General features: G+C 46.6%; 1 protein-coding gene across 7 annotated transcripts in view; it reads left to right on the top strand.

The window, feature by feature from the left end:
• The window catches only part of cpxm2 (carboxypeptidase X (M14 family), member 2), a 158,296-nt gene that overhangs the window by 85,303 nt on the left and 46,109 nt on the right, over positions 1-26,884 (top strand). For 3 of the 7 annotated variants that reach the window (XM_047032008.1, XM_047032004.1, XM_047032006.1), the window contains one exon: positions 9-148. In XM_047032008.1, coding sequence (XP_046887964.1) covers positions 9-148 — 140 coding nt within the window. Of the gene's footprint in view, positions 1-8; positions 149-13,496; positions 13,745-19,472; positions 21,270-21,464; positions 22,471-26,884 lie in introns of those variants that run through there. The other 4 variants (XR_006956925.1, XM_047032005.1, XM_047032007.1 and 1 more) reach the window with 4 other exon arrangements.

Genomic DNA, 26,884 nt, shown 5'->3' with positions numbered 1-26,884 from the left:
TTTGACAGGTATGAATGATTTCAGCTACTTGCACACCAATTGCTTTGAGTTATCGATGTTCGTGGGCTGTGATAAATTCCCTCATGAAAGCGAGCTGCCCGAAGAGTGGGAAAACAACCGCGAGTCACTACTTGTCTTCATGGAGCAGGTACACAGAGTTAAGGGGCCACACGGCCCCATGACACTCACTCACGTACAAACACCCATCACACGCACACACGAACAAGCTATGTAGCCTATTTTTATGCTAACAATAACATCATAAACAGAATTGTATGCATTATGTATGTAGCTGGTGTGGTAGTTAAGAATAGAAAGCAGTACAACTTGAGTTTGAAGTGTCTTTTGTGCAGGTGAGAAAGGTCATTGGTCAGTTATCCAAGCTTGTCCCCTCCAATGTTCATGAACAGTGTTGGGTAACGTTAGTTTTTAAAGTAACTAATTACAGTTACTAGTTACATTCCTTATAAAGTAACTAGTTACGTTACTTAGTTATTTGCTGTAGAGAGTAAGGCGTTAAGTTACTTTTGCGTTACATTAAGAAAAGTATTTTATTTCTAAGACAATTCACCTTGGTCGCTCTTATGCCCAGAAGGCACATTTAATGGGTTGACCTCAGCAATAGCACATATTGTACTGAATATTCAGTGTCACTCGCATATAACATGATCAATCCTCATTATACAGCAAGACGATCAAGGTAATAATCCACTTAAATGAAAAGCAATATTTGCATGTAGTTCTTCAATCAAGAAACTCTTTAATCAATAAATAATGTTGTAAAATGTCAGGCAGAAGTCTAGTAGTTAGCTAGCTCTACAAGGGCTAGGTTTGAATCTAGGAGCAAAACAAAGCTAAGCTATAGCTAGGTATATTGTAGCAAAATGGTGTTCACTTATGTACTGAACCAGACTATTTTACTTACTGTAATATAATCCTAAACCGAAACCACTGAAAGATACAGCAACACATCACACAAGCTTGAGTTCAATACATTATTTGTACATATGTGACATTACGTAGGCCTGTACATGCAAGTCTTAAATAACTATTTAGCGGGTCGGCTCCATGACCCCGGGTAAATTGGGCTTGTGAGACTGCGCACCAAAAGAACGAAGGGGAACCCACCTGTCTAGCAGATTAAGACGTTTTCGTAGGTACCTAGCTGAAAGTAGCCTCAACTTTCCTAGCCTTTTAGCTACATGCTGAGTGCTCTCGACCAAAAGACTAAATTAAGTAATGCGTTACTTGTTTGAACAAGGAACTAGTATGAAACAGATTCATTCAATTTAATAAGTAACGCGTTAAGTTACTCGTTACTTAACAAAAGTAGTCTGACTAACACTGGTCATGAATGGGTGGAACTGGAGGACTTTATTCAGGATCCTTTCCTCACATCAAGGGTGCCTCCACATTAGCCCGGGTAAATACAAATATGCGTATAAAAAATTAAAACGATCTCCGTCCACAATCCGTGTACCCTTCGTTCTTTCATTTTTCAGTTTCAAAACCAAATCGGAAAAAAAGAAAAACAAACTAGTTTTTTGGTTTATCTGTTTTAAAACCAGAACGGAAAAACAGGGGAAAAGAACAACAGAAATCACTAGTTCTGTAGCGGTTTTTCTGTTTCTAAACCAAAAGGGGAAAGGGAAAACAGAAAATCAAGGCATATAAATTCACTTCAAGTTTGGTTTTCCCCATAAATGCAATGCGTGGAACTTTTTCCGCCCAAATCACCAAAGTCCTATCCTATTCACGACTACATGCTGCTGAAAACGACATGTAAGCAGCCTAACTTTGGCAAATTAATATGTTTTTGTTATTTAAATTGTGTCATTACATGTGCATGCACTGAAGGACCGACGAATCAGCGTTAAGCATATATTCCTCTTCTCTTTAAAGGGTGTCGTAATCTAAATCCCATCCCCTACCATGCCGAATACATGGGCCATAAATTACACATGGAAATATTTGCATGTTTGGGGCCACCCACGTGGCCACAATTGTGGCAATTGCGACCATGCCCATTAAAAATAATGTAATTATTTATGATGAGGTGCACAGGTGAGTACTATACTATGCAAAGCAACATTTATATTGTTTTTCTTAACAAAGGAGCACATGGGAATGATTGACAGCTATCTCTCACCCCATTTCTGCTTTGTAGAACATTTTAGCCCTCCTTACCTGTCATCACATGCTTCAGCGCTGCAGAGTCTCACCTCATCTCTTTCACCTCCATGTCACTACATCTAAACTCACATTACCCTTTATCCACAGGGGGTGTCTGCGGATGTCACTTACACACAGTACCCCTCTCCGCAATTAGTAGGCACCCCTTTGGGCATTGGCCAGCTACCAAGCCAGACATGCTTATTATCAAAGCTCCATTTAAAACATGCTTTTTAGCGCTCCCTATCAAGCACTGAATTAGTGAATTTGAAATTGTGGTTTGCTAATTAAATGTATCTTCAGTATGTCTGGTCTATGCATTGTATATCATTGAGTCTAATGCATTTAATGGATTTGTGTATGACTGTTGCACCAACTGGACATGTAATATTAACATATACATTCGTTCCAGATGTGTAGTAGTCAACAATGGGATGTGGGACCAGGTGAGGGTCGACCATGGAAATTAGTTTTGCCTGTGCCTGTACATGCAGGAAATCCCCCGAAAAACAATGAAGCCTTGCAGCCATCTTGAACTGTGCACTAGATGCGCCTGCACCTACACATTTCCACCAGAATTCCACGATAAAAATATTACAATAACGAAACAATCAAAAACTTTTTCCTGTTATTCGGTTTTGGTTTTGAAACACAAAAACCGCTACAGAACTAGTGATTTACGTTGGTCTTTTTCCCCATTGTTCCGTACTGGTTTAAAACAGAACAACCAAAAAACGTTTGTTTTTAGGTTTTTCCGATTTAGTTTTGAAACGGAAAAATGGAAGAACGAAGGGTACACGGATTGTCCACACTAGCGTTTTCATATCGTTTTCCAAATCTTTGCTGTCCTGTAATAACTGTAATACAAAAACCAGTTACAGTAATACAATGGCTCAACCAAAATCAGCAGCAAAGGCGAGTTTCTTTTCATGGACGGATGAAGAGGTGGAATACTTACTTAGGTTAACTCAAGAATATAAAGCCCAGAAAGCAATTGACAACATATATTGGGAAAGTTGTGTAACAAAGAATGGGGATATACTGCAACAATTTTCGGCTGAGTATCCTACATTAGTGATGGGTAGTTCGGTTCTTTTTACTGCTTCGGTTCTTTGAATCTCGTTCAGTAAAATGAACGAATCTTTTTTCGAGTCATTTGTTCATTTCAGGGGGGGGGGGGGGGGGGGGGGGGGGGGGGGTGGGTTGGGGGCTATACGTCCACTGCAAAGGACGTATAGCCCCTATACGTCCACTGTAGGTTAGTGCATGACATGTGCACCAGCAAATACTATTTCAAAATAAATTCCTGCATTAAAATAATGTATCATGAGTTTGTATGATTTGGTCATGTATTATCACACTAGCATTTAATGATCACGTCAAACAATTACACTGCACTAAACTGTAAGTGTAAATGTAAAGTGAAAATAACAAAACCAGTCAGTATGATGACTTGAGCGAATATCATTCATTCACGTCTTACTAAAACAGCGGCCACGCGAAAGGGAATAAGGAAACTGTTTCCTCTACTAAAAAATACAATGCGGGTCACGTGAAAAAAGGATCCAAAGACTCGTAGAAAGACCGAGTCGGGGAAGGAACTAATCATTCGTTTCCTCTAGCTACAGAGCCTATGCAGGTCACGTGAAAAATGATCCAAAGACTCGTAGAAAGACCGAGTCGGGAAAGGAACGAATCGTTCGTTTCCTCTAGCTACAGAGCCTATGCAGGTCACGTGAAAAATGATCCAAAGACTCGTAGAAAGACCTAGTCGGGAAATGAACGAATCACTCGTTGAGAGGACTCGTTACTCCCGAGTCCTTATAAGGATTCGTTCAAAATGAACGAATCGTTCACGAACGACACATCACTATCCTACATCTAGTGCTGCTAATGAGAAGGGTTTCCCTCACACGGTGGAGGATATCACCAAAACTCTGGCATGGAGACAAGTGACATGGTGGATCCCAATACCGCGGTAAGTTAAACCACTGATTATGATTTACATTAATTTTGCCTAATTGCGATGATGAACTGTTGTCAGAGTTGATTCTTACGAAGACTCGTACATACCCAATTACTGATATAACCTAGAGAGGGAAATATACACCTGGAATAAACTTCGTCCATAACGGTAACCAAAGACAACTTATTGATGAACACACACGGCTATATACATGTTGTGCAATTGAAGTTGCAATTGTTGTGCAATACTTATTCCATGTATGTTAACATGAAGCCGTTAAAAATCAGTTGACGTTACATTCTTAGCGCATATATGTGCTGCGGCTCCCGCTCTTTTTCGCCCGAGCATTCATTTGTGTGCTGTATGTGCCACCAAGGCTGATATTTTGTTACAAATCTTACAACCTACCTGGCCTACTGATTAACCTCTGACTGATGTTTTGTAGGAGAATGGCCCTTCTTCGCCTCCTGAGTGTTGAGGGGACCCTCCGGATGGAAATTCGCAGTGTTGCAGAGACAAGCTCACTGCTTATCTGTCAGCTCACAGATATGAAAGGCAAAAAAAAAGACTTCCCTATAAAGAGCAAGAAGCGTGGATTGCACCGGAGGAGATGCAAATGAAAAGGCAGCTGCTCCAATGAATGGAGGACCCTGAGCGGGAGTTTTCGGCCAACATGTCCAGACTAACAGGGACAGTAGAGAGGCTGACTAATTAAATTGTTGATGGCTTTGCGATGATGCAACAGTCTATGTTCCCACCTTAATATCCCAAGTACCACCAGAGGAGCAGCCATCCCTATAGGCACACTTCCTGCCATGCCCCTGCCATGTCACCTAACCCATCTCCCAGCCAATCCACCTCAGCACAACCGAACCCTTTCCCCCATTATTATGAGGAGTAGGCAGTGGCATGAAAGAGCACTGATCTAAAAAAATGTTCTCAAATCAGTTCATGTCATTTTATTAAGCATTTATGTTACTATTAACAGCTTTTATGAATGTCATTGAAAACATTTGATCAAATGCCATTGTCTGTCGGTTCACATTTCTTCTTGCATTTACTGTTTCCACGGCTTTAGGCTAATGTAATGTGATATAAGGGAACACCTGGTTCCGGCATCAAATACTTAGGCACATTTAGACAAGCCCTTTGGGTCAGTATAAACTGGATAATAATTTATTTGAAATTACAATTAGAATAGAAACAAGCACTGAATGTCATGGATCCAGATATTTGGTGAGTGCATGTCTGATTTGTCGCCCCTCTGACTCGTTGCACTCAGTGGGCTGATTTGCTGAGTTGGAGGCTGAAAGTCTCGCTCGTAGCAATCATTTGGTCAACATTTGGTTGCGCGACTGCTTCGTTGTTCAGCTCACCAAAATTGTGTAAAACAAAGCAAGCAATTATGACCAGAGGTTAATCATCCAGGTTCAAGTCCATTGGTCTCCGGAGTCACCAAAGCGTGACTTCAAGCGTCCAAAGGCGCATTCGATTACCATCGAATTGCTTTGCAAATGGACAGTCCAAAGTACTGCTCCTGGTGTGTCAGTCCACCGCTTGCGTATTCATTCATTAGATAAGGCATTATAGGATATGCTGGATCCCCCAACTAAAACACGGGGACTGGGTTTTCTCCCTCGACTACTACCTTTGGACATGGAGGAATCGTGCCATCTTTCAGGTGCTTATTGATCTTAGAATTTGCAAACATCGTGGACACTGTGGGGCCATGTAATCAACAAAGCAGTATTTGTAATCAATAATAGCTTGTACATTAAGTGAGTATCTGGGGGGTATTCCAAGTAGCGGGTTTAATGAAAACTTTGAGTTGTTTAACCCTGAAAAGAGGCATACTCCGAGTTCCACGTTCCAGAAAAAGAGGTAACGAAACCTTTTGGTAAGTTTCCATGATAACTTACTCCTTGAAACTAACCTGCTCGCTAGCAGGTTTTCCATGCCGAACTCTGCTTTCAACCGATCCGCCCCCACTTTCTTAGCCTGATAGCATTGGCAGATACGGCATATCATTTTCTGGTTCAGCCGAGCGATCTCGAACTAAATTTAATTTGCTTAGTTAAACGCCGGGAGACGATTTTAAGACTGCAGTTTGATGTACTTGAATTCCCTGATAAATACCTAAGTTAACGTCACCGTTTCCTGTCACAATCTGTAATTTATTTTAGCAACATTCTCAGCCCTTGGGTCTTCATCGATAGTGTTACTCGCCATGGATTTGCACTCAGAATTTACCAAATGCCTTTTGCCACTGAAATAAAGAAAAAAAATTGAAATTATGTTTGGTCTTCTTTATTGCCTACAAATAGAAATCCAACAATGAGTAGCTTATTTCTATTGGCTCTTGTTCCTACAATTTACATGATTCATATGATTCCTACAATTTACATGATGTAGGCTACCGTCCTGTAACTGTTATTTCAGCAAATCTATTTCAACATTGTCGGGGGTCAATATATTGGCCAAACAACCGAAACTAATTCCCCTATGGTTTGAAGGAAGATGGGAAACTGAACAGTGTATTAACATTAACCAAATAATGCCAATACCAATGGAATTACAGTTATTTGACTCTTTGGGTTAAATCAGAGCAAGAATGGTCAAATTAAGGTTAAATAATATTATCATTTTATCATATTGCAAATGAATGCAATCAATTAAGTTAACTCTTATGCCTACTCTACCATGATTATTGTAAACCAGAGATAGAAAGCATGAGGTGAGGAAGAAGGAGTAGGCCTAGGCCAAGCCAGAGCTGAGGAGAAGGTCTCAGGAGATCAAGAATCCACAGAACAATGCTTCACAATTCCTTTTATACCCAAGAACAACTACAATTACACCAGAATCTTGACCCTTACTTATCAACATGTCTAGCAATGCTACAGTAAGTTACAAAGATGTGAGAGCCATCAAGTTGAGACTCCATCCAGTAACTCCATATTTTACTATATGAGAGGTGGGGGCAGGTGGATAGCCTTACAAGATCAGCCTTTATAGGGTTAGCCCTATAACCCTAACCCTAACATCTCTTGGTCAAAATAGAAATTCAGCAAATTCAACAATTAATATTAATGTAGGTTATTGTTCCTACAATTAACATCACCTGTGACCATGCATTCTCCCGTAACTGGTGTTCCAGTCAATCCTTTTGGAGATTAGCCTTTATTTTTCTACTTTAAGTAGGCCTACACCATCTCTTGGTCAGTTTTTGGCACTTTGTTCACGAGGTGCAATTTGTACAACTCATTTACTTGTAACTGGGTATACAGGAGATTACATTAGCTACATTTCACAGTTCCACATGTAAAATTAACTTGCCATTAAATGAACATCTCACTGTATACAGCATCCATGCTCTGTTCAACAGGATCAAGTAGGCCTACACCATCTCTTGGTCAGTTTTTGGCACTTTGTTCACGAGGTGCAATTTGTACAACTCATTTACTTGTAACTGGGTATACAGGAGATTACATTAGCTACATTTCACAGTTCCACATGCAAAATTAACTTGCCATTAAATGAACATCTCACTGTATACAGCATCCATGCTCTGTTCAACAGGATCAGAATGTGCAAATCGTTTTTTTATAATTAATTATTCTCACAATGTCAGTGTAACTGACAATTCCGTACAAGCCTGTAAATAAAAGTAGATGTTGAGAGGACTACCAGTAGCTACATACATAATTCTCTGCATCAATTTCTGCGGCAGCAGTCAATGTCTCTTTGTCATCTTAATCATCATCATCATCTTTTGATGAAAAACATTCTGTTGGGGGAAACTGCTACTACAAATTGAAATAGGCACCAATTGATATTTACTTAGTATCATGTCGAATATGATTAAAACTAAGGTGACGTCGAGGCTACAATCACAACAGTATAGCCTAAGCAAAATATGCGTTACCGGTTCGTGTATGTTTTTACATTTAATAAAACATTGAACACTTTTTCTCCTGTAATATTAACAAACAGTGGGGTTGAATGTTCAATTTATGGACTGGCTATTGCCTTCAAATCTATGCATTGACTCGGCAGCAATTGTCTCCCACGCCACTTGTATACGCTGCTACAGCCGTGTTGCTTTTTTCCTGGAATATGTGCTCGACCATAAACACGAAATAAAACTTGTATCTGAAGTTTGGTGGAGTATTTAACGTTTTTTTCGCCGTGTGCCATGGTGGATCCTAGAATCGGAGCTCCATTGATGTTGGCTTTCAATAGTTCTCATGCCCGCGCTTAACTCTAAGTTGACGTACTCCGAGTTGAGTTAACAAATTCATATCAGCTTTTCTGGAACCAAATTTTCAGAGTTTCCCATGTTAGGGTAACTCAACTCAGAGTTCAGGGTTAATCTCAGAGTTTGTTAAACCCGCTACCTGGAATACCCCCCTGTTCTTTCTGTTAATAAAATCAGAAAAATTTTAAGACTGTTATTTAATGTTTATGTGTGTGCCATCGACAGCTCCTATGCACTGGGGTATTGTAGTGGCACTATTTCAGTCTAAGTTCTTAAGTTCTTTACCAAATAACAAAGTTTAAAACTGCACGGAAACCGGCAGCAGAGTATGATGCAAATTGTTTATTCGAATCTAACACAGAGGATTGATTCCAACAAACATGAGCATGGTCTCGAGATCAGACTGAAATTCTTCTCCGGACATCTGCTTTTATATTTGTTCTCCATTATTTTTCCATTGGTACATTGTATTTAGTTACAGATTCATATATGCATTTCACACTTGGTTGGTCCATTGTCACAAAATTTAAATGGCCTGGAACTTTTATCCAACGTTCTCCCACCCAGTGCCCACGTGAGGCCTAGTGGCCCAGCTGTACAGGTTATGCTGAGTTTAAAGACGTAAATCTGTCCTCTGATAGCTAGGCCTTGTAGTCCCTTGCCTGGTAGTTGTAGTTTTTCCTGGGTGAATCCATCTCACATACTTCTCTCTTCGGCTCTCAAACTCTGCTTATCTGGACCTCCGCATTTGGCTTTATTTCTTATTATGTTTTTAGGTCAATACCAATCAATCAACACTTTTGCATCATGTTTTTCAATAATATAGCGTATAAAGGTAAAAGGTGATTTAGTGGTTCAATATCAATTACACAGTACCAAGATTGTTTTTTCCATCTTCATGATTACAACAGTGTGCTGATAATTCTTCATCAGTATACCATAGTTTTGGTAAAAATTACGGTAAAGTTCGCTACTGCAGGCTCAGTGAGTGGCGAGGTGATGTACTCAGGACCCAGGTGATTGGTGATCGCTGTTCAAACCTCCCTGACAATTTTCGAGACAGTTTGACGGGCCAAGCCAAATTAGTTTGCTGTTTTGCGCAGCCTGTCTTTGTCGGTAGTACACCGTACAGGCCACCTTCTTCAACACGTTCACTGGCTCTCTCATTCGGGTTGTCTGTCCTTCAATATGAGGGCGACATCCTGAAATTCTCTCTCCACTCCTCGGGCAATACTATTTGGTGTTCAAAATTGGGTAACCCTTCCTTTTACAGTCCCTTAAGTACTAGGTATTTACATAGAAAGTGAAGGGTATGTGTAGTGTTTTATTTGGTATTACCGATTGGTACCAAGGTGGTAAATACCTAGATAATTTGAAGTATCTACCCATTAACTAAATACTAAAGTGCTGGTCATTACTGGGTATGTTTTCTGTATTATTGGGTATTACCGATTGGTACCAAGGTGGTAAACACAGAAATAATTTGAAGTATTTACAACTATTTACTAATGTGCTTGGTATTACTGGGTAATTTTCACTGGTCCTAATTAGGTAAAGACAGAAGACAAAACTTAGTATTTACCTGGAAACTTATAAATATTACTATTTACACCATGGTCTGGGTGAATACTCAATTCTGATTGGCTGCAGGGGTGTACATTATAGGGTGATAACGGACACCTACTGCGTCATTGCAGAAAAACTTTCTTTTCACCGTTCTAAATTATTCTGCTGGCTACACAGGAGCCTTTGCAAAATATCTTAAATAAGTAACCATAACAACAGTGACGTAGTCAAAACCTCCATTTACAATTGTGAAAGACTTTAACAAGCTAACTTGTATTTACAACAATGAGTGACATAAATATTTATTTTAACCTATTTGAAAAAAAAATATTTTCTGAATGTAGTGTGTCAGTGTCACGTAACCGCTCATCTCACATCCCATTCGCTATTCACCTCGCTAGTCAATCTACTTCAGACAGGCTGCGGCCAACACGACAGTAGCAGCAACTCTACACATGGCCGGTTATTTTTTTCTAAAGAATCTTGATTTTATTTGGGGACAATGACATGGCTTGATAGCTGGTTAGTCTTGTTGTTAAACATACTGTCAAATTATAATCACTGTTTGGAGAAAATGCCAACTTTGATGCGATCATCTCACATCCATTTGTTATTCAACTCGCTCCACAGGCTGCGGCCATACTGTATGGAAGCAAATCGTGACCAAAATTCAAATGAAAATGCATTTCCAGAAATGCATTTTCATTTTAAGAATGTGGCTGCATTATTTGACTCATAAATCAAATTAGTATTCAATCATCCTATTTGCATTTTCATTTTCTTCTTTAAGACTGCTCATTCTTTCCCTTAATTAAAATGAAAACGAAAAAGACATTTGAAATTTAATTTTCAAAATATTCCCCCAGCAAATAGATACCAAAATTCAATTTGAAATGTAAAATTTGAAAATGAAAATGCATTTCCAGAAATGCATTTTCATTTTAAGAACGTGGCTGCAAAATCGTGACCACAATTCAAATTCAAATGCATTACCAGAATTGCATTTTCATTTTCAAGAACGTGGCTGCAAAATCGTGACCACAATTCAAATTCAAATGCATTTCCAGAAATGCATTTTCATTTTAAGAACGTGGCTGCAAAATCGTGACCACAATTCAAATTCAAATGTATTTCCAGAAATGCATTTTCATTTTAAGAATGTGGCTGCATTATTTGACTCATAAATCAAATTAGTACTGATTAGTACTGAGCGGACATTGCATTTTCATTTTCATGTTCTGCCCGCAAAGAACTGCCCATAATTCGAAAACGAAAATGCATTCTGAGCGGCGCAGTAGAGTGACGTCAGTAGCCGCTCTTCTTCAGCTCCCTGCTGACCGAGCTACCCATCTTGTTCGGTAGGGGGCGGTGTGCACATACGCATTGCATTACATGACAAATGTGCCGGGAAATTGATTGAATTGCCGGGTCTTTAGAGGACGCATCACAGATCATGGCGCTCCCTCAAATTGTGCAGACACTGATAGAATTAGCTGAGCTGGTAGAAACTAATAATATATCTGAGTCTGATGCCCGTGACCGAGTAGAACAAGTCACAGAGAGCTTGGCTGCATACTCTGCCGTCACAGACGTACACATTAATGAGGTTGCCATAGTAAACCTCTCTTCAGTCCTGGAACGGCTGGATGCTGTGGAGCCTCAAATGGGACGGGGACGACCAACCATCCACATCCCGTTCGAGTCCATCGAAAACTATTTATTAAATGGTTTAAAAATAAAGGACATAGCGGAGCTGTTGTCGGCCACCAGACCATCCGTCGGAGGATGCAAAGCAACGGATTTACGGAGCTAGAAAGCTGACAAAAGTATCTGAATTTGAATATGAAAGATCAGAAATATTTGTGTCTCGAATTTCATAAAACTGAAATATATTGCTGTTGAATATATAATATCTGAATTATTTGTATGCCAAATTTAATACAACTGAATTATTTTGATCCAAAAATAAAACATTCTAAAATTCAGATTGCAGGAATTCAGATTCTTGAAATTCAGATTGCGGAAATTCAAATTCAGATTGCGGAAATTCAGATTTTGTCTGAACCAGGCCAAAGGTGAAACAGCTTGCTTTCACAGGAAAAAGTAGACCATTTAATAAATAGTTTTCGATGGACTCAAACGGGATGTGGATGGTTGGTCGTCCCCGTCCCATTTGAGGCTCCACAGCATCCAGCCGTTCCAGGACTGAAGAGAGGTTTACTATGGCAACCTCATTAATGTGTACGTCTGTGACGGCAGAGTATGCAGCCAAGCTCTCTGTGACTTGTTCTACTCGGTCACGGGCATCAGACTCAGATATATTATTAGTTTCTACCAGCTCAGCTAATTCTATCAGTGTCTGCACAATTTGAGGGAGCGCCATGATCTGTGATGCGTCCTCTAAAGACCCGGCAATTCAATCAATTTCCCGGCACATTTGTCATGTAATGCAATGCGTATGTGCACACCGCCCCCTACCGAACAAGATGGGTAGCTCGGTCAGCAGGGAGCTGAAGAAGAGCGGCTACTGACGTCACTCTACTGCGCCGCTCAGAATGCATTTTCGTTTTCGAATTATGGGCAGTTCTTTGCGGGCAGAACATGAAAATGAAAATGCAATGTCCGCTCAGGACTAATCAGTACTAATTTGATTTATGAGTCAAATAATGCAGCCACATTCTTAAAATGAAAATGCATTTCTGGAAATACATTTGAATTTGAATTGTGGTCACGATTTTGCAGCCACGTTCTTAAAATGAAAATGCATTTCTGGAAATGCATTTGAATTTGAATTGTGGTCACGATTTTGCAGCCACGTTCTTGAAAATGAAAATGCAATTCTGGTAATGCATTTGAATTTGAATTGTGGTCACGATTTTGCAGCCACGTTCTTAAAATGAAAATGCATTTCTGGAAATGCATTTTCATTTTCAAATTTTACATTTCAAATTGAATTTTGGTATCTATTTGCTGGGGCATATTTTGAAAATTAAATTTCAAATGTCTTTTTCGTTTTCATTTTAATTAAGGGAAAGAATGAGCAGTCTTAAAGAAGAAAATGAAAATGCAAATAGGATGATTGAATACTAATTTGATTTATGAGTCAAATAATGCAGCCACATTCTTAAAATGAAAATGCATTTCTGGAAATGCATTTTCATTTGAATTTTGGTCACGATTTGCTTCCATAATACTGTAGCCTAGTATATGGCCGATATTGTTCGTGAACATCTTGATATTGATTTTGGGACAGTGACATGGCTGGTTACGTTGAAAAACGTTAGATTTCTATTGCAAAACGCCTTAAAACATAAATTAATGTTTGTATAAAAAAATCGTTGGCAAGTGTTACGCACACGCCTAGTGGCAGGGTGAGAGGGAGGTTTAGATTCCTGTCTCAGGAGTAACTTTTAATTGTAACCTTAGTGGCACGGCGGCCTTGCACATGGTGGTGATTGGAGGAGACTGGAACGGTGTCCCGATTGGGGCCCGGGTAATTAAGGGGAGGAGTTTATTGTTTTTTTTGTTTACTCCCAGATGGCGGAAAGAAGGGGGGAACCTGAGAGTTGTTTTGGAGAGTGTCACCATCGACGCAACCGGTTGTCCCTCGTGTTTTCTGTTTCCCCACGTCTGCGGATCCATATTACGTTGCACACGCCGTGCTTAACATACCGACTAAATCTATATACGCTGATCAATCCAATCAACCGAGAGCGAGCTGTCCGCCGAACCGAACGGCGGCTTGGGCTGTCCTGGAGACCGGGGTGGGAGTCTACTGGAGTGGGGTGAGTGTTCCCGTCTTCTGTTTCCACTTTCCACCTGTCAGGGCCTGCCGCTGCTTAGTGTAGCCTTTGGTTTAGCCTTGATATTGCCCCCTAGACAACGACGAGCGTAACAATTGGGGAGCTCGTCCGGGATCGGAATAGGAAGATGTTGGTTTAATTATATTAGCTAGCAGGGATCGTTTTTTTGACTTTAGACCAGACTAGTACCGCAGTGTGGAGCTCCGTTTATTTTGTCGTGCTTGTTGCGAAACTAGATCGTGAGGTTGGGTAGTCAGGTTAAACAATTGTTAGTGATCGAGTTTGGTATTTGTGACGGCAGGTTGTGGACTGTGCGTGTCGAATTTGAGGTGGTAGCTAAGCTAGCCAGTTTTGGGGTTGACGGTCTGTGGCTGGGAATTGGTTGGTGCTGTCTGGCTACTGTTTTGGGAGAAGCTTGTTCGGTGGTGCAGGTCTCTTTGCCGGTTGGGGAGTTTTCTCTCAGTTTTGTGTCCATGATTACCGCTGCCATGTCAAATGATGGGCAGGAAAATTAGCTAGGGGGGAGGATGACATTGCCCTCCCGCCGAGAGCTCCGACAGCTTTCAAGAGCTCACCTGCTGCAGTTGGCGGCAGAGCAAGAGGTAGAGGTGCCGGAATGTACCCTGAAACCCGCTCTGGTTAAACTCCTTACTACCTCGCTGGAGTTGGAAGAGTTGTGGGCGGAGGAGGAGCGGGACAGGGGCCTTCGTGCAGAAAGGGAAGAGCGGGAATCTAGGGAGCTCTTGGTCCAGTTGGAGTTGGGGTGAGTAAAGGCCACCAGGGGGGGGTGGCCCGTTTGAGCCCCGGTTTGATGTCCGCTCCGCCCTGCCTTTAATGCCACTGTTCTCGGAGGAGGACATGGATACCTTTTTTGAGGCTTTTGAGGTTGTGGCCCGGGAATGTGACTGGCCCGAAGCTAAATGGCCTCTGCTGGTGCAGAGTGTGCTGAAGGGTAAGGCACAGGTGGCTTTTGCAGCCTTGGATCCTCGTCAGGGGTTGGAATATGAGGCTTTGAAGAAGGCTGTTCTGACTGCCTATGGTGGTGTTCCAGAGGCCTACCGGCAGCAGTTCTGCTCCGTGAGATGGAAGGAGTGGGAATCCCACCTAGACCTGTCCAGAAAATTAGGGGTAGCATGTGATCGCTGGCTAAAGGCCACTGAAACGTATAATTTTGAGCACCTAAAAGAGCTGATTCTGCTGGAGCAGTTCAAGAACTGTGTCCCCAGGGCGGTGGAAATGTACCTCAGTGAGCAGAAGGTGACTACGCTCCAGGAGGCTGCTCAAGCCGCTGATGCCTATGACATCATCCATGGTGGGCCCACGGGTTCGGGACGCCATGCCGGGGGACCTGCTGAGCAGGGAAGGGGGTAAGGAGGCTGGAGGAAAAGGCAGCCCAGCTGGGAGGTTTTCCCAGCAGTCTGGGGTGGAGAAAGAGGGAAGGTCTCGTTTCACCGTAGTGTGTCACCACTGCAAGGAACCAGGCCATATAAAGCCCCGCTGCCCGCTCCTTAAGAGGGACCGGGAGATTATCTTCCACGGGTGTCGGCGACCAGGTCATGTGCAGTCCCAGTGTCCCCAGCGTGGTCAGTGGGAGAGCCGGGCCAAGGTGGTGGCATTGGTGGCCGCCCTGACCCAAAGCCCCGATGGGCTAAGCTATGGGGGCCCCAGGGAGGTACCCTTGTCCCTCCCGTCCAGCTACAAGCCGTTCGCCTCTATGGGGACTCTGTCCATAAACCCAGGGGGAGAGGAAAGGCCGATCACCATTCTGAGGGATACTGGTGCGGCTCAATCTCTCCTACTTGAGGGGGTGTTGGAGCTATCGGGTGCTGTTTCCACCCGGTCTGCCTTGATTAAGGGTCTAGGGGGGCAGTATGACCGTGTGCTACTGCACCGGGTATCTTTGAAATCCAACTTAGTGACTGGGGAAGTGACTGTGGGTGTGGTGCTCACGCTGCCGGTTCAGGGCATTAGCCTTTTATTAGGAAATGATCTGGAAGGTTCCCAGGTATGCGTGACACCCGTTGTTGTTTCTACTCCCCTGGAGGTCCCAGAAACGCAGGCAGTGGTACAAGCACATCCTGACGTGTTCACGGCGTGTGTGGTAAAACTCGCGCCCTGACCCGGGGGGGTCGTCCTCTGCTGGGGAGGAGGAACTGGTTAATTTGGCGGGCACAGTGTTTGCTCAGGCTGTGGGTGAGCCCCAGGGTTTAATGAGGGACAACCCTGAAATTCCCCTGGCTCCAGTGCGGGATGCAACCGTTTATTCCCGGGAGTCCTTGATTGGAGAACAACGTCAGGATCCCTCGCTGGCTCCCTTGTGGAAGAGAGCAGTGACCGCAAAGGAGAGTAAAGAGATGGCGGTTGGGGAGTTTGTAGATCAGGAGATTTTCATGCGGAAGTGGCGGCCAGCTGACCGCCCCGCTGATGAGGACTGGTGGATCTACTCCGAAATTGTGGTGCCTGCCGGTCTAAGGCGAGAGGTGCTGCATTTGGCGCATGAAACCCCCTTTGCCGGTCACCTGGGGGTTAAGAAGACTTTGGCCCGGGTGTTGAAGTATTTTTACTGGCCTACGGTTAGGCGGGAGATGCATCAATTTTGCCGGTCCTGCCATGCCTGCCAAGTTGCAGGGAAGGCTGGCCATAATATCCCTTCCGCTCCGTTGCAACCTACGCCAGAAGTGGGGTCTCCTTTTCTACGGGTGATCATAGATTGTGTTGGCCCACTGCCCCGAACCAAGAAGGGGCATGAGTATTTGTTGACCATCATGGATGTTGCGACACGGTTTCCAGAAGCGGTGCCCTTGCGTAACATCCGGGCGCGGACAATTATTGAGACACTGCTGCAGTTCTTTTCACGTGTGGGTCTGCCAAAAGAGGTTCAGTCAGATAGAGGGACCAATTTTACATCTGGGGTGTTCCAGAAGGTTATGTGTGAGCTTGGGATCACACAGGTACTGTCCTCTGCTTATCAACGGAGTCACAGGGGGCTCTTGAGAGGTGTCATCAGACCTTAAAGTCTATGGTGCGCACCTTTTGTGTGGATTGCCCCAAGGACTGGGATGTGGCCATGACTTTCCTCTTATTTGCAATACGGGACGCGGTGAACGAGTCCACTGGATTTAGCCCTTTTGAGCTGGTCTATGGGCACGAGGTCCGGAGTCCGCTGTGCATCATGCGGGAGCGGCTCTTGGAGCCACACACCCAGGGAGATGTGTTGCAGTATGTGGCCACTTTTCGCGATCGGTTGGGCACTGCATGGGAGGTGGCAGCCCAGAATCTAACGAGCGCCAAGGAGCAAATGAAGCGCCAGTTTGACCGGAAAGCCGTGCCACGCGTTTTTGCTCCTGGGGACAAGGTCCTCATGCTTACGCCGGTGGGCAGGGAGAAGTTTGGGACTCGTTTTAGTGGCCCCTACACGGTGGTACGCAAGGTGGGGCAGTGTGACTACCTTATCAGTACGCCCGAGCGGCGGAGAAAGACTGAGCCACATCAATCTCCTAAAGTTATATGTGGAGCGTGAGCTGGCAGGGGTGGGCTGTGTGGTGGTGGCCCCTCAGACAGAGGTGGAGATGCGTTCTGCCCCGAAGCCAGTCAGTGTTCACAGATCGCCCTGGGTTAACCATTCCAGCAGAACACGATGTGGATACCGAGGGAGTGACCCCCATTAAACAGCACCCCTACCGCGTGCCTCCATTTAAGAGGGAGAAAATACAGGAGGAGATTGATAGCATGCTGGAGATTGGGGCCATAGAACCAGGGTCCGGGGGATGGAGTTCACCAGTGGTGTTAATTCCTAAGAGTGATGGTACCTTGCGGTTTTGTACTGACTACCACAAAGTGAATACTGTCAGCAAGACCGACGCGTATCCCATTGCTCGTATTGAGGATTGCATTGACCGGATTGGTCAAGCTCAGTATGTGTCGAAACTGGACCTGTTAAAGGGTTATTGGCAAGTGCCATTAACAGAGAGGGCTCGAGACATCTCTGCTTTTGTTACCCATAATGCCTTGTACCGGTGCCACATCTTACCTTTTGGGATGAAGAATGCTCTGGCAACTTTCCAGCGGCTGATGAATTCAGTTACCCAGGGGTTGGATAATGTGGTGACGTACATTGATGACGTGGTGGTGTATAGTGAGAGCTGGCAGAGTCACCTTGAGCACCTCCTCTGTTTACTCGGTTAGAGACAGCACAGTTGGTGATACATTTACCAAAGTGTGAGTTTGGTAAGGGTCAGGTAACCTACCTTGGACACCAGGTGGGGCGTGGCACGGTGTTGCCCCGCGGCGCAAAGGTGCGGGCGATTAGGTAGCTACCCACGCCTACCACCCGGTGGCAGTTGATGAGGGTGTTGGGAATGTATGGGTTTTATCGGCGCTTTGTGCCGAACTTTGCAGCCGTTACTGCTTGTAATGGTGCGGCTGCCCGTTACCGCTAGCAAGAGACGTACCGTCGCGGGGAAGCCGTTCATGCACAGCATGGCGAACGGTGATATCCTGTGTCCGGACGAGGGGAAGACCCGACGGAAAGTCAGAGGGGTCGTTTTAAAACGGGAGCGCATGGAACGTAAGACTTGGGTGGTGGAAGGACAGGGGTGTTTGTATAAGGTGAGCGTTGGGGAGCTATTTAGCGGGCTAGAATATGGTGTAGCAGGATGGTAGGTGTATATACATGTCTGTAGTATTTTAGGGAAGGTGTTTATTTTTAGTTAAGTGGAGTCGGTGGTATCGTAAGATTAATTGATTTAGGAGGGGGATAATGGTCAGAATGGGTAAGGCTGCGCGGATAAAAGGGCAGAGCAGAGCAGGTGGAGGCAGTGGGGACTAAGGGGAACAGCCGACCACACCTCTGTAATTATTATTTTATTAATAAAACCTTCTGGGATTGATTCTAAAACCTGAATCACTGCCTCCAAGTTTTTGTCTCCGCTGCAAAGTTGGCCATCCTAAAATTGGTGTCAGAAGAAACTGGAGCGCCTTAACAGGGGGCAGTGTTCAAGATGCCGCCTAAACCCAAACCAGCCAAGGGGGCCGAGGCCTATCGCCAGTCAGGGGAGGAGGGGGACACCACCTCAAAGCCAGCAGATGGAGATGAGGCCTCAGCATCTACAAAGTCAGCAGAAGGGGCAGTGGCAGAACTGGCCGGGCTTATGAGGACATTACTACAGGTGCAAGAGCAACGAGATCAAAGATGGGAGAACGTGGTGCAGTCCCAGGACCAGCGATGGAAGACAATTAGTCACCAATTTCAACAACTTCAGGGCCAGGTGGGAGACATCCGTCAGGGCAATGAGGAGCCAAGGCCCAGGACACCCCAGTCGCCTGCAACAACGGAAGATCCCAGAGAATTCGTTAAGGAACCTAAGCTTCACCCACTGTCCAAGGACGACGACATTGAACCTTTTCTGGCCACATTTGAGAGGGTGGCAGTGACGTGCAGATGGCCAGAGTCAACATGGGCCATACGGCTGATACCACTGCTGACTGGGAAGGCCCGCAGTGCATTTGTTTCTATGGAGATGGTGGAAACAGGGGACTATGCATTGGTGAAGGAGGCCATCCTAAAGAAATTTAACATAAGCCCTGAGACCTGCCGGATGAGACTCCCAAAGAACTGTATGTGCGCTTGAAAGACTTCTTTATAAAGTGGGTAAGGCCAGAGAAGCACTCTGTACAGGAAATTACAGAAATTATCATTCTGAAACAATATATGGATATGCTGGGCACAGACATGGCTATCTGGATCCGGAACCACGACCCCAGAACTGCAGAGGAGGCAGCTAGATGGGCGGGAGTGTTCCAGTCTGCCCGACTAGGCATCATGGGCCCAAGCACCAGCCAGCGGGGCTCAGCCAGAACGGGTAGTCTCTTGGAGAAAGAGGGATACATACGGAAGAATCTGATGCTGTATCAAGTGAAAGGAGGGATTGAGACATTGGTGGTGCCAGGCCCCATGAGGCAGAAAGTTATGACACTAGCCCTTGCCAGAGTTGGTAGCCGGTTTAGTTGGCCCAATATGTACACGGATGTAACAGAGTTTGTACGTACATGTTCTGAGTGTCAGTTAACATCAGGCAGAGCAGCCCCACGGGCACATCTTCATCCTCTTCCGATCATCGATACACCCATTGCACGTATTGGGATGGATATAGTCGGCCCATTAGAAAGAAGTAAGGGGGGATACCAATACATCTTAGTAGTGTGTGACTATGCCACAAGATACCCTGAAGCATTTCCCCTTAGGAACATCAAGGCAAGGCAGGTAGCCAATTGCTTAGTACAGCTATTCTCACGGGTGGGGGTGCCGAGGGAGATAGTGACAGATCAGGGCACTAATTTTCTGTCCCTACTTCTGAGACAAGTGTACAGTCTCTTAGGCATTAAAGGCATTAAGACCACGCCGTATCACCCCCAAACAGACGGGCTAGTGGAACGGTTTAACCGTACCCTCAAAACCATGCTCCGCCGCTTTGTCTCACAGACGGGAAAGGATTGGGATGAGTGGCTGCCATACCTCCTGTTTGCATACAGGGAGGTTCCACAGGCCTCGACGGGCTTCTCGCCCTTTGAGCTTCTTTATGGTCGGAAAGTGAGAGGTCCATTGGACCTACTGAAGGAGCTCTGGGAGGGGCCCAAAGACGAGAAGCAGAATGTGGCACTGTACGTCATCCAGATGAGGAACAGGCTGGAAGAAATGTCCGCTCTGGCGCATCAGAACATGGAGATGGCGCAGAAAAAGCAGAAAACATGGTATGACAGAAAAGCCAGGGAAATAACTTTTGTGCCAGGCCAAAGGGTGCTGCTGTTACTGCCCACTGATGACCGCAAACTCCTTGCCAAGTGGCACGGCCCCTATGAGATCACCAAGAAAGTGGGAGACGTCACCTATGAGGTCTCTATGCCAGAGCGGGGTAAGAAGAAACAGACTTTTCACATTAACTTGTTGAAAGAATTCCATTCCAGAGAACAGATGGAGACGCAGTTGTTCGTCCGAGCTGTGATCGAAGTAGAGGAGCCGGAGGAGCAGTTCCTCCCTGTTGGGACCACCTCACAGACCGTGGACCTTTCCCACCTGGAGAAAGGTAAGCGGCACCAGGTGAAGGAGCTGTTAGATCCCAATGTGTTCCAGGAAAAGCCTGGGCGGGCAACGGCAGTGGAGCACGACATCATCCTGCGGCCAGACACATCCCCCCAGTGGAAGAGCTACCGGGTGCCAGAGAGATTGGTGGCTGCCCTGAGGGAAGAGCTGGATGTCATGCTGTCACTGGGAGTTGTGGAGCCCTCCTCTAGTGACTGGCGCAGCCCAGTGGTACTGGTGCCGAAGCGTGACGGCACCATCAGATTCTGCATAGACTTCCGGCATGTCAATGCCCTCAGCAAGGTGGACCCTTACCCGATGCCCCGGATTGACGATCTGTTGGAACGGTTGGGGGAAGCGAAGTACATCTCCACAATTGACCTTTCCCGGGGCTATTGGCAAGTGCCCCTGAGGGAGCGCGCAAAAGAGGTGACTGCTTTCCGGACCCCTTTCGGCCTGTACCACTTCCGGGTAATGCCGTTTGGCCTGCAGGGGGCGCCAGCAACTTTCCAGAAGCTAATGGATGGTGTTCTGGCGGGCATCCATGAGTTTGCCGCGGCGTACCTAGATGATGTGGTAATCTACAGCAATAATTGGCAGCATCACATGTATCACCTCACACAGGTCTTCAAACGCATCCGGGAAGCAGGCTTGACCATCAACCCGAGAAGTGTTCGCTGGCAAAGAAAGAAGTCAGTTACCTGGGCTACGTGATCGGCAATGGCGTCATCCGGCCACAAGTGGAGAAGGTGGAAGCCATTCGCAGCTGCACACCTGCACAACAACAAAGAAGAAGGTGAGATCGTTCCTGGGGTTAATGGGATGGTATAAAAGGTTTATGCCTAACTTCTCCGAGATGTCCTCTCCCCTTTCGGATCTCACCAGGGCTGCGTTGCCAACCAGAGTGGTGTGGACGGAGCAGTGCGAATCCGCCTTCCAGGATCTGAAGGGGGCAGTCTGCAGCGACTCTGTCCTGTTGAGCCCGGACTTCAACAGGCCCTTTATCGTCCAGACGGACGGGGTGGGGTGGGGCTCGGGGCAGTCCTGCTCCAGGAGGTGGACGGGTCCCGGAGGCCGGTTGCATTCATCAGCCAGAAGCTGCTACAGAGAGAAAGGAGGTACTCTGCGGTGGAGCTAGAGTGCCTGGCGATCAAGTGGGCGCTTGACTCTCTGCGGTACTACCGTTCCAGCTGGAGACCGACCACAGGGCGCTACAGTGGTTGGAGAAGATGCGGGACACCAACTCCCGTATCACCAGGTGGTACCTGTCTCTCCAGCCATACAGCTTCACAGTAATGTACCGGCCGGGTGCTTCAAACAGGGTTGCAGATTTCCTCTCCCGCATCCCGGAGGAAGCTATTTAGCGGGCTAGAATATGGTGTAGCAGGATGGTAGGTGTATATACCTGTCTGTAGTATTTTAGGGAAGGTGTTTATTTTTAGTTAAGTGAAGTCGGTAGTATCGTAAGATTAATTGATTTAGGAGGGGGATAATGGTCAGAATGGGTGAGGCTGCGCGGATAAAAGGGCAGAGCAGAGCAGGTGGAGACAGTGGGGACTAAGGGGAACAGCCAACCACACCTCTGTAATTATTATTTTATTAATAAAACCTTCTGGGATTGATTCTAAAACCTTTAATCACTGCCTCCAAGTTTTTGTCACCGCCGCAAAGTTGGCCATTATACACTGCTCCTCTTACTAACTTGTTGTGCAAGGATGTTAAGTGGATTTGGACCCCCGGGTGCCAGCAGGCTTTGGACCAAGTTGAAGCCATTTTGTCCTGTGAGCCGGTGTTGACGGCCCCAGATTTTGGCCGTCCGTTTGTATTGGCCGTGAATGCTTGTAATGTCGGCGTGGGCGCTGTCCTCTTGCAGGAAGATGAGGTGGGTGTCGAGAAACCTGTGGCCTACTTTTCGAAAAAGTTGAATCGCCATCAGCGGGTGTACTCCACCATTGAAAAGAAAGCGTTGGCGTTGGTCCTGGCAGTCCAACATTTTGAAGTGTATGTGTCTAGCGGGGGAAGTCCGGTGGTGGTCTACTCTGACCATAATCCGTTGGCCTTTTTGGCAAAATTTCAAGTCACCAATTCCAGAGTGTTCCGTTGGAGTTTAATCCTGCAGCCCTACAGCCTGGTGATAAGGCATGTAGCGGGTAAGGACAATGTGGTGGCGGATGCGCTGTCTCGATTGTGATAGGTGAAGTTTCGGGTGACCAACGCGGAGCTGCGCCTCTTCTTAGGGGGTGTTTTTGGGGTGCTGGCGGTTTTCTCGGGGTGGTTCAGGTGGAGAAGCGCCATGGTTTCCGAGGGACCCCAAATTCCCGTGACGTGACTTTTAACTGGACGGTGACAAGTAGGTTTCACTCTCAAGAGGTAGGGTGGTTAGAGTGGTAGGACTACTGCTACTTATGATATGGAAAATTATTTTATTGGACTCCTCTAGGGTTAGGGGAGTGGAAATGTGGAAAGTAAACAAGAGTAAAAAAGTGGTGTTATGGTATTTTTTGTTGTCCTTTCCTCTTGAAGGAGGGAGGACTGTTACGCACACGCTTAGTGGCAGGGTGAGAGGGAGGTTCAGATTCCTGTCTCAGGAGTAACTTTTAATTGTAACCTTAGTGGCACGGCGGCCTTGCACATGGTGGTGATTGGAGGAGACTGGAACGGTGTCCCGATTGGGGCCCAGATAATTAAGGGGAGGAGTTTGTTTTTAAACTCCCGGATGGCGGAAAGAAGGGGGGAACCTGAGAGTTGTTTTGGAGAGTGTCACCATCGACGCAACCGGTTGTCCCTCGTGTTTTCTGTTTCCCCACGTCTGCGGATCCATATTACGTTGCACACGCCGTGCTTAACATACCGACTAAATCTATATACGCTGATCAATCCAATCAACCGAGAGCGAGCTGTCCGCCGAACCGAACGGCGGCTTGGGCTGTCCTGGAGACCGGGGTGGGAGTCTACTGGAGTGGGGTGAGTGTTCCCGTCTTCTGTTTCCACTTTCCACCTGTCAGGGCCTGCCGCTGCTTAGTGTAGCCTTTGGTTTAGCCTTGATATTGCCCCCTAGACAACGACGAGCGTAACAATTGGGGAGCTCGTCCGGGATCGGAATAGGAAGATGTTGGTTTAATTATATTAGCTAGCAGGGATCGTTTTTTTGACTTTAGACCAGACTAGTACCGCAGTGTGGAGCTCCGTTTATTTTGTCGTGCTTGTTGCGAAACTAGATCGTGAGGTTGGGTAGTCAGGTTAAACAATTGTTAGTGATCGAGTTTGGTATTTGTGACGGCAGGTTGTGGACTGTGCGTGTCGAATTTGAGGTGGTAGCTAAGCTAGCCAGTTTTGGGGTTGACGGTCTGTGGCTGGGAATTGGTTGGTGCTGTCTGGCTACTGTTTTGGGAGAAGCTTGTTCGGTGGTGCAGGTCTCTTTGCCGGTTGGGGAGTTTTCTCTCAGTTTTGTGTCCATGATTACCGCTGCCATGTCAAATGATGGGCAGGAAAATTAGCTAGGGGGGAGGATGACATTGCCCTCCCGCCGAGAGCTCCGACAGCTTTCAAGAGCTCACCTGCTGCAGTTGGCGGCAGAGCAAGAGGTAGAGGTGCCGGAATGTACCCTGAAACCCGCTCTGGTTAAACTCCTTACTACCTCGCTGGAGTTGGAAGAGTTGTGGGCGGAGGAGGAGCGGGACAGGGGCCTTCGTGCAGAAAGGGAAGAGCGGGAATCTAGGGAGCTCTTGGTCCAGTTGGAGTTGGGGTGAGTAAAGGCCACCAGGGGGGGGTGGCCCGTTTGAGCCCCGGTTTGATGTCCGCTCCGCCCTGCCTTTAATGCCACTGTTCTCGGAGGAGGACATGGATACCTTTTTTGAGGCTTTTGAGGTTGTGGCCCGGGAATGTGACTGGCCCGAAGCTAAATGGCCTCTGCTGGTGCAGAGTGTGCTGAAGGGTAAGGCACAGGTGGCTTTTGCAGCCTTGGATCCTCGTCAGGGGTTGGAATATGAGGCTTTGAAGAAGGCTGTTCTGACTGCCTATGGTGGTGTTCCAGAGGCCTACCGGCAGCAGTTCTGCTCCGTGAGATGGAAGGAGTGGGAATCCCACCTAGACCTGTCCAGAAAATTAGGGGTAGCATGTGATCGCTGGCTAAAGGCCACTGAAACGTATAATTTTGAGCACCTAAAAGAGCTGATTCTGCTGGAGCAGTTCAAGAACTGTGTCCCCAGGGCGGTGGAAATGTACCTCAGTGAGCAGAAGGTGACTACGCTCCAGGAGGCTGCTCAAGCCGCTGATGCCTATGACATCATCCATGGTGGGCCCACGGGTTCGGGACGCCATGCCGGGGGACCTGCTGAGCAGGGAAGGGGGTAAGGAGGCTGGAGGAAAAGGCAGCCCAGCTGGGAGGTTTTCCCAGCAGTCTGGGGTGGAGAAAGAGGGAAGGTCTCGTTTCACCGTAGTGTGTCACCACTGCAAGGAACCAGGCCATATAAAGCCCCGCTGCCCGCTCCTTAAGAGGGACCGGGAGATTATCTTCCACGGGTGTCGGCGACCAGGTCATGTGCAGTCCCAGTGTCCCCAGCGTGGTCAGTGGGAGAGCCGGGCCAAGGTGGTGGCATTGGTGGCCGCCCTGACCCAAAGCCCCGATGGGCTAAGCTATGGGGGCCCCAGGGAGGTACCCTTGTCCCTCCCGTCCAGCTACAAGCCGTTCGCCTCTATGGGGACTCTGTCCATAAACCCAGGGGGAGAGGAAAGGCCGATCACCATTCTGAGGGATACTGGTGCGGCTCAATCTCTCCTACTTGAGGGGGTGTTGGAGCTATCGGGTGCTGTTTCCACCCGGTCTGCCTTGATTAAGGGTCTAGGGGGGCAGTATGACCGTGTGCTACTGCACCGGGTATCTTTGAAATCCAACTTAGTGACTGGGGAAGTGACTGTGGGTGTGGTGCTCACGCTGCCGGTTCAGGGCATTAGCCTTTTATTAGGAAATGATCTGGAAGGTTCCCAGGTATGCGTGACACCCGTTGTTGTTTCTACTCCCCTGGAGGTCCCAGAAACGCAGGCAGTGGTACAAGCACATCCTGACGTGTTCACGGCGTGTGTGGTAAAACTCGCGCCCTGACCCGGGGGGGTCGTCCTCTGCTGGGGAGGAGGAACTGGTTAATTTGGCGGGCACAGTGTTTGCTCAGGCTGTGGGTGAGCCCCAGGGTTTAATGAGGGACAACCCTGAAATTCCCCTGGCTCCAGTGCGGGATGCAACCGTTTATTCCCGGGAGTCCTTGATTGGAGAACAACGTCAGGATCCCTCGCTGGCTCCCTTGTGGAAGAGAGCAGTGACCGCAAAGGAGAGTAAAGAGATGGCGGTTGGGGAGTTTGTAGATCAGGAGATTTTCATGCGGAAGTGGCGGCCAGCTGACCGCCCCGCTGATGAGGACTGGTGGATCTACTCCGAAATTGTGGTGCCTGCCGGTCTAAGGCGAGAGGTGCTGCATTTGGCGCATGAAACCCCCTTTGCCGGTCACCTGGGGGTTAAGAAGACTTTGGCCCGGGTGTTGAAGTATTTTTACTGGCCTACGGTTAGGCGGGAGATGCATCAATTTTGCCGGTCCTGCCATGCCTGCCAAGTTGCAGGGAAGGCTGGCCATAATATCCCTTCCGCTCCGTTGCAACCTACGCCAGAAGTGGGGTCTCCTTTTCTACGGGTGATCATAGATTGTGTTGGCCCACTGCCCCGAACCAAGAAGGGGCATGAGTATTTGTTGACCATCATGGATGTTGCGACACGGTTTCCAGAAGCGGTGCCCTTGCGTAACATCCGGGCGCGGACAATTATTGAGACACTGCTGCAGTTCTTTTCACGTGTGGGTCTGCCAAAAGAGGTTCAGTCAGATAGAGGGACCAATTTTACATCTGGGGTGTTCCAGAAGGTTATGTGTGAGCTTGGGATCACACAGGTACTGTCCTCTGCTTATCAACGGAGTCACAGGGGGCTCTTGAGAGGTGTCATCAGACCTTAAAGTCTATGGTGCGCACCTTTTGTGTGGATTGCCCCAAGGACTGGGATG

This window comes from Hypomesus transpacificus, chromosome 13, assembly GCF_021917145.1.
Source record: "Hypomesus transpacificus isolate Combined female chromosome 13, fHypTra1, whole genome shotgun sequence".
Lineage (NCBI taxonomy): Eukaryota > Metazoa > Chordata > Actinopteri > Osmeriformes > Osmeridae > Hypomesus > Hypomesus transpacificus.
The sequence above is the reverse complement of the archived record's forward strand: the minus strand, read 5'-3'. Positions and strand labels throughout refer to the sequence as shown.